The sequence below is a fragment of the Osmia bicornis genome, unplaced genomic scaffold (genome assembly GCF_907164935.1).
Source record: "Osmia bicornis bicornis unplaced genomic scaffold, iOsmBic2.1, whole genome shotgun sequence".
NCBI classification, from domain to species: domain Eukaryota; kingdom Metazoa; phylum Arthropoda; class Insecta; order Hymenoptera; family Megachilidae; genus Osmia; species Osmia bicornis.
The window spans coordinates 87,069-95,640 of NW_025791106.1; the positions used below are offsets into that span (position 1 = coordinate 87,069).

An 8,572-nucleotide genomic window follows, 5' to 3' on the forward strand; every position below is an offset into this window, starting at 1 on the left:
ATCATTATTACTATATCTGCACTAGATATGTAATATACATTTAATAACAAAATCGTTATTAGTATATCTACATTCGATATAATGTAATATACTGGTTCGTTACTACAGATCAGTGTACATTTAATAACAATATCATTATTAGTATATCTACATTAGATATAATGTAATATACTGATACCTTCCTACAGATCAGTGCACATTTAATAACAATATCATTATTACTATATCCCCATTAGAAATAATGTGTTCTCGGCGAGAATTAGATTTTTCGGAAAAGGCGTGGATTCCGTCTTTTCAAAGATGTGGGCGTCGAGGAGGACATGAACGGCACAGCTTAGCGGTCACTAATTGTGTATAACTTATAATTTTTACACAACGAGTCGTGAATTAAGCACTACAACAATCACACTTGTGTTTTAATTGGTGAGTACACGATTCACAGACTTCGCGGTGCAAGGCACTGAATTGAAATTAAAAATGCTCTCAACTCGAGTAAAGATGAAGCTCTTGGTCGTTGCTGTCGCTGGATAATCGCTCTCTCAATTGCGTTCGCATTAATGCCGTAACGGTTCGAATTTAGGAGTTTTAATATTGGCGAGCGCTCGGATCGGTGGTTAGACAGCGCAGCAGCGATTACGTTTACGTATTTGGTGAAGACGAGATTATCGATCCATGTTAGCGACCGAGATATTCGTACGAGTTTGAAGTGCGAAATTCGTACACGTACACACGTTATAAAGATGCAGAAACACCGTGGCCCCTTTCTTTGAGGTAACTCTGCACTATTCTAAGCTGTAAATGCCACTTCCAGCGCAGCTGTGCAGAAGAAGAACAACAAGAAGAAGAAATATCGCGGAATATTTGCGTGACACACCTTTCCTTGAGGTAAATCTGCAAATATCTCGGAAACGGAGCGCGCTATGGCAAAATGTTAAGAGACCTTTTTTGTAGGAAACTAAATTGCCTACTATTCACCCTCTATGACATTTTCTGATCGGATGCGTAGCTTTCGAGATATATCGAGATATTAAAAAGTTCCGAAGCCGCACCAACATTATAAGGATGAAGAAACACTGTAGCCCCTTTCCTTGAGGTAACTCTGCACTGTTCTAAGCTGCATTCACTATTCGGAGCTGTGAATGCCACTTCCAGCGCAGCTGTGCAGGAGAAGCCCCTAAACGGGGCTCCTGTATGGGCCGGCGATCTGGCGGTCAGCAGGCACAGCTGCACTCTGCTGCGGCGGGTGGAGCACCGGCTGGCCATCAGGATCGTGCGGGGCTACTGCACGACCCCCTACGAGGGGACGATTGTCCTGGCGGGTCTCATCCCATTCCGGTACCAGGCGGTGGTCGAATCCAGTACATACTGGTATTCGCGAGCCCTCCGCCAGGCCGGGGAAGACCTGCCGGGGCCGACGATCGAGGAACACCGGAGCCAGGCCCGACTGGTCGCGGCTGAAAGGTGGCAGAGATCCCTAGCAGAGGGGGCTGCCGCCGAAAGCCGTGCCGTCGGGGCTGTCCTGCCGATGATATCAGAGCGGCGGGACCGCGGCCACGGCGGCCTGTCGTTCCGGGTCACGCAGGTGCTCTCCGCACACGGGGTGTTCGGGGAGTTCCTGTGCCGGAGGAACAGGGAATGGACTCCCCACTGTTGGCTCTTCGGGGCGGCGCAGGACACCGCACAACACACGCTGGCGGAGTACCCGAAGTTTGCGGTGGCCCGCCACGCCCTGACAGCAGGAATAGGGGAGGATCTCTCGCCGGCAGGCGTCGTGAGACAGATGCTTGCTGGCGAGACATAATGGAGGGCCGTGACCACCTTCTGCGAGGAGGTCATGGCCCTCAAGGAGAGGTCCGAGCGGGATCGTGAAAGGTATGATCCCGCTCGGTGAGGTCGCGGACGTGGGAAGCGACGACGTCGCCAGGATCCGCCGCCGTGGAGGGCCAGTGTGCCCTCTCGTTTCCTGGGGAGATTTTACGGGGGGCGTTTCTTGTGGGGGTGGGACGGGTCGCGGTGTACCCTCCCGCCCCGGACGAAATGAGCCCGGACCCCGGTCGGACTCGGGGGCGCGCGGGTGGTGAAACCGTTCTCAATAGGGGGCCCCTCTCCGTCCGCTTCGGGGGGGCCGGGTGACTCCGGCCGAAGAGTGGCGATTTCCCTCCCACGTTGGGAGTGGCGCTGGCCCCCGCAGGGGGGGGGTGCAGCGGAGCCCAGGGAGTCCCCCTGGAGGGTGGCCGGCCACGGCTCACCGCAGCCCACAGGGGGACGACTTGGTGGGCCGCAGGCGCCCTGTTTGGTCGCCATTGCACGCGGACCCGGGGTGCAGCCGGCGGAGCGAAGTGCTGCGCCTGATCTTCCACGGGGGCGGGCGGGGGGTTGCTCCTCCCCGTAGCCTGTGAGGAGATCGAGGCGCGGGGACTGCAGGCGGTACGGGCTGGCGGGCTCGGCCGCCATTGCACGCAGTTCTCCCGCGATGGAGCCGGCACCGCGTGCGACCACTGGTGCCAGCTGGGGGAGTTGTTACATCCCCGGGGAGGTGGGCCTTCAGCGCACGGCGGGGGAGGCTCCGGAGTTATAGTAATCAGGTCCTGGAGCCTCTGCCATACGCCAGAGGAGGTCGCCATGGTGTTTTAGTCAGTAGGAATCTGACACGCCCCCGCTGCCCTCCCCCAGGGGCGCGGGGGATCTTATGCAAGATTTCCCCACGAAAAAAAAAGGTTAGGGTAGGTTAGGATAGGTTGGAGTCCACGGACCTGGTCAAGTGTACTGGCTGGGCGGGGAGGTGATACCCCGACGTGGCGCGTCCCCAGGTGGCGGATAGGGGAATGTTTCGCCAAGCACTTTTCGGAGTGCATGGAGGGTAGGAGTGAAATTAAATAGCTCCCGCGGACCAAACACCAAGGGAAGGAAAACCCATCAAAACCTCCCCTGTGACTGGGGGATAGAATACAGACACGGTAACCCCTGCCTGTCGTACAAGGCGACTGAAAGGGGTGCGCTTGCCGCTGTCGAAGTAGCCTCGCAGATGACCCGGGGCGATGCCGGTGGGATCTACGGATCCTGGCAGGGCCTCCCTTGCCGGTAAGGCCTGGGTCGGAGCTGCGAAAAGGCGGCTGCAGCGTCGTTGAGTTCTCCAGGGGCCAGGCTGCGTGGCGGTTTGGTGCGGGTAGCGAACCCGGAGTGCCCAAGCAATTACACCGTAACCCAGTGGTCCCGTCTCGCTGGAACGGGGGGCTTGCCTTCATTGGCCGGCCCGCGAGGATGACAACCTCTATAAAAAATCCCTAGCCCCAAGCTGCGGTACGCGGTGAGGAGGGCGTGCCCGGAGTAATCGCCGGGCATGGCTGATGGGTGCATCAGTCCCTAGCGGCCATCCCCGGGGTACCTGGCGACCCCCCGGGTGTACTTAGCCTTACCCTGGTAAGGCGGCTCTGCCCGGGTGGACCCACGGACCGACCCACTCGTGGGAACATTATGGAAGACGTTAAACAAAACAAAAAACAAGTTGGATGGGATGTTACTATGACGGAAGCGGCTACGCACACGGATACGGATAGAGAGCAGGCGGTGCAGGTTAGCACCGAGGGTAACGCGAACTTGTTCGGCGCACCCCGCCCCCAGAGGACGAAAAGGGGAGGCTCGCACTCCCGTGGAAGAAAGAGGTCCTCGGCATTGGGGAGGGTATCTTTTGCCCGCACTGACAGCGGGGATGATTCTGATGAGTCGTACGCGTCCGCTACCTCGCTGGACAGATCGCCGAGGAGAGGAAGGCCGTCGACCGCCGTCAACTATGCTGGCCTCATGTCGGATGAGGAGAGGGTGCTGGACCGCTCTCTCCCTCCACCCGCCCCAAGTAAGAGCAGCATTCCCCTGCCGGAGCAGGAGCAGCTCGGGTTGGAGCTCCGCTACGAGCCTATGACGGCTCTGGCAGCGCAGACACTCGAGCTGACTGCGGATGTCGAGAGGGTTGCCTCCGTGTCCAAAGGGCTCAAAGGGACCTTTCAGAGGTCCCTCCGGCTGGCTGCCCGGCGTATAAGGGCCATCAACGTGGAGATGGCCAAGAGAACGATTGAGGCTTCTGCACCGCCAGCAAGAGGAGCAGATCAGAAAACAGGGTGAGTAGCTAGCCGAAAAGGCGGCTAGACCGGCCTCCCCCCTGGCGGAGCAGGGAGGAATCAAGAAGAGGAGGCCGGAACAGGAGATGGCTATGCCCGACCCAGTGGCTGGTCCCTCCTGGATGGAGGTGGCGTCGTCCGCCCCAATCCGTGCCAAGAGGGCTGCCCCTGCTCCATCCAAGGCTGTGCCCAGGATTTCCCGGGTGGAGGCGATCGACCCCGAAGGGGGGGACATCAGGGTGTGCCTTGCTGCCCTCATGCAGCAGGTCTCCTCCCTCAGGGCAGAGTTTATGGGGGCTCTGCAGTCCAGAGGGAGCAAGGAAGTCCCGCCCATTAAGAAGAAGGGGGAAGTGGCTCCGAGTGCTAAGGTCATCCCCCGGTCCTGTACAACCAGCGGCAAGGGCCAGCAGGTGGGGAGAGGCCAGCCTCCCCAGGTGAAGAGGGAGTCCACCCTGGAGGCGAGGATGCGGGGCATCCAGGAGGAGGCCCGCCTTGTCTCTCAGGGGGAAAGTTGGGCCACAGTGGTCGGCCGCAAGGCCAAGAGGGCTCAGGAGAAGAAGGAGGGGCCACCACCGACACCCGGTGGCTCAGCGCTGCGAGGGACGCAGCAGAGTGCCAGGGCCCTCCCAAGAAACCAGCTGCCTCAGTCCCCGCACCGAAGAGGAAGGTAACCAGGCCGCCTAAAACAGCGGCCGTCACCTTGACTTTGGCCTCAGAGGCCAAGGCCACGTACGCCGAGGTGATGGCCACCGCCCGGGAAAGGGTCGATCTCCGGACCATTGGAATAACGGAGATTCGACCCCGCCGGGAGGTCACTGGCGGCTTGGTACTCGAAATACCGGGCGAGGAGCGCACCGAGAGGGCGGCTGCGCTAGCCGGTCGCCTTCAGGAGGTGTTCGAGGGCACCGAGGTCCGGGTGTCTCGTCCCATGAAAATGGGCGAGAAGAGGATTTCGGGCCTCGATGACTCGGTGACCCCAGTGGAGGTTGCGGCAGCCTTGGGCGCTGTGGGGGGTTGTGCCCCAGCCGATCTAAAGGTCGGGGAGATCAGAATCTCCCCGGCGCGGCTAGGCACTGTCTGGGTAAAATGCCCCCTGACGGCGCTTAAAAAAATAGCCGCCCCCGGGAGGATCCTGGTTGGCTGGTCGTCAGCCAGGGTCGAGGCGCTGCCGGCGCGGCCTTTGCAGTGTTTCCGCTGCCTCGAAAAAGGCCATGTGAGGCAGCGGTGCACGTGCGTGGTGGATCGGTCCGATCGCTGCTATGTTTGCGGCGAGTCGGGCCATAAGGCCGCCACATGCAGCGCCTCCCCGCGGTGCCCCTTGTGCACCGACTTCGGGCGAAACGCGGGGCACCGGTTGGGGGCGAAGTCGTGCGCCCCCAAGTCCCGGAGGCCCAATAAGGAGAAGGGCGCCGTCCAGGGGGGACTAGCACCCCCCCAACAGGCGCAGCAGCAGCCAACTAAGGCTGTTGCGCCTAAGAAGAAGAGGGCTGGCAGGTCCGCCACCCCAAAAGGAGGTAAGGCCGTGGAGGCGGCCTCTCCCTCCAAAAAGCAATGAGGCCCAAAGGGCCTATAATACAGGGCGACCTGAACCACTCGGCCAGGGCGCAAGATCTTCTTCTGCATCACCTGGCCGAGTGGAAAATAGCGCTGGCTGTGGCCGCGGATCCGTATCGAGTCCCGGACAGACACGACTGGTTCGGGGATGACGGCGGCTCCGTGGCAGTGATTGGCACCGCCTTTGCCCCGCCCCCTACGCTAATAGAACGGGGGCGGGGGTTTGTGGCGGTGCTCTGGTGCGATACCGCGGTGGTGGGCGTCTATTGCCCGCACAGTTGGTCCCTCGCGGCGTTGGAAGAGTGTTAAAGTCGGGTGGGAGATGTAGTCTCCTGTTGCTACCCCCGACCGGCACTCGTCCTCGGGGATTTCAACTCCCATGCCCAATCGTGGGGGTCCCCGAGGACTGACGCGAGGGGTGAGGCGGTACTCGAGTGGGCGGCGGAATTCGAGCTCCGGCTGCTGAACCGGGGCTCGGTAAGCACCTGCGTGCGCGCTCGGGGGGAGTCGATAGTTGACCTATCGTTCACGACTTCCTCGGCTGCACGCATGGTGCAGAGGGGGGTGGAGGAGGCGGAGACGCTTAGCGATCATCGCTACATCCGCCTCGGATTCTCCACCCCCGAACGTCGCCCGCCGAGCGGCCCACCGCCGCTGAGATGGGCGCTGAAGAGGCTTGACAGGGACGCGCTGATGGCCGCAGCCCTCGCTGTGACCTGGCCGGAGCAACCGGTCGGTCCAGTCGCGGATTTAGGGGAGGAGGTAAAATGGTTCCGGGGCACGATGAAGGCGATCTGTGACGTCGCCATGCCCCGGGCTAAATGCCTCCCCAGACGGGCCGCCTACTGGTGGTCGGGCGAAATCGCCGACATTCGGCAGAACTGCAACGTCGCCCGACGCCAGTGGCAAAGGGCCCGTCGGAGAAGGACCCGCGACCCAGCGGGGGAGGAAGAGCTGTACGGGTGCTACCATGTATTAGTGGTAGCTCTGCAGCTGGCCATCAGGGAGGCCAAGTCCCGCGCATGGCAGGAGCTCCTCGGCTCTCTTGATGACGATCCGTGGGGGCGCCCTTATATGTGGGCAATGGGCAAACTAAGGCCCTGGGCGCCCCCCGTGACGAAGAGCCTAGACCCCCAGTTCTTGGGCCAGGTGGTGGACACGTTGTTTCCTCGTGACGACGGTAGCCACCCCTGGCCCCCGCCGGTCCAAGTGGAATGGACCGACGACATGGGGGTCACAGAGGGGGAGCTGGCCGAGGCCGTTAGGCACATGGGGCTCGGAACACCGCTCCGGGCCCCGACGGCGTCCCCGGCCGGGCCTGGGTATTGGCCCTGCGCGTCCTTGGACCGCGATTGAGACGCCTCTTCAGCGCCTGTCTTAAGGAGGGTGTATTTCCCTCCGCATGGAAGGCTGGACGACTGGTCCTGCTAAGAAAGGAAGGACGGCCCGCGGAGAGTCCCTCCGCGTACCGGCCCATAGTTTTGCTCGACGAGATCGGGAAGCTTTTAGAAAGCGTTATAGCTGACCGCCTCGCCGAGCACCTATCCCGGGTAGGCCCTGATCTGGCCGGGTCTCAGTACGGTTTTAGACGGGGGCGCAGCACCATCGATGCGATCGACTCGCTGCGCTCCCAATTTGACTTGGCCACGTCCCGGGGTGGGGTGGCGTTGGGCGTTTCACTCGACATAGTGAACGCCTTTAACACCCTGCCCCATGGGGTGATAATGGGGGCACTCGCTGAACATGAAGTGCCCCCAGTACTGAGAAGGATGATCGGGGACTACCTACGGGATAGATTCATCGAGTATGTGGGCCGGGACGGACATGTCTATCGGAGGGACGTCGATGAGGGTGTACCCCAGGGATCCCGTTTGGGGCCTCCATTGTGGAATGTGGGGTACAACCCAGCTTTGCGGGTCGTGGTCCCGGACGGTGTAAGCATTACGTGCTTTGCAGACGACACACACATGTTTGCCACCGACCGGGACTGGGGCAGGACCAGTCGTCTAGCGGAGGTTGGCGTGGCTGCCGTCGCAGCGGCGATCCGGAGGCTGGGGCTACAGATAGCGCCCCACAAGACCGAGGCGATGTGGTTTTACCCGCCTCGGCGTCGGGTTGCACCGCCGCCCCAGTCTTGGATCCGGGTAGGTGACACCAGGGTCCAGGTGGGTGAAGGGTTCAAGTATCTTGGCCTCCACCTGGACAGCCACTGGCACTTCGAAAGGCATTTCGACCGCCTTGCCCCCCGATTAGACATGGTAGCAAACGCCCTTGGGCGGGTGCTGCCCAATATCGGGGGGCCGAGCGAGAAGGTTCGCCCCTTTACACGGGGATCGTGCGGAGCGTGGCCCTATATGGCTCGCCCATATGGGCTGAGGCCCTGATGGCGCCTCGCCGCGGCCAAACTGTGCTGCGGCGAGTGGAAAGGAGGATGGCGATCAGGGTCGTGAGAGGATACCGCACGATCTCCCACGCAGCGGCGATGACTCTGGCGGGTCTCGTACCTTTGAAGTACGAGGCGGAGGCCTGCACCACGATTTTCTGGCGCTTGCGCGGCCTCCGCCAGGCTGGAGAAGACCCGCCAGAGCGGGCGGTCGAGCGGGAATGGAGGTGCCAGGCCCGACAGGATGCCCTGGACCGGTGGCGTCGCGAGATAATCGCGAATGGCGCCGCCGGCCAGCGAGCGGTCGGGGCGGTCCTGCCCGTCATCAAGAAATGGCGGGACCGCGGCTTTGGTCGGATCACCTTTCGGACCACACAGGTGCTCACCGGGCATGGTTGCTTTGGTGACTTCCTGTGCCGAATTCGTAGCGCGGCGACGACTATATGCCATCACTGCGGGGCGGGGCGGGACTCCGCGCAACACACACTGGAGAGCACTGTCCAGTGTTTGCGCGGGCCCG

At 61.1% G+C, this 8,572-nt stretch overlaps 1 protein-coding gene across 1 annotated transcript; it reads left to right on the forward strand.

Annotated features, from left to right (window-relative positions):
• The first annotated feature begins 6,218 nt into the window (after positions 1–6,218).
• LOC123988716 lies at positions 6,219–7,025 on the forward strand. The gene has a single exon (XM_046289468.1). It carries the CDS (start codon positions 6,219–6,221, stop codon positions 7,023–7,025), a length of 807 nt encoding a protein of 268 aa, XP_046145424.1.
• The last annotated feature ends 1,547 nt before the right edge of the window (positions 7,026–8,572 follow it).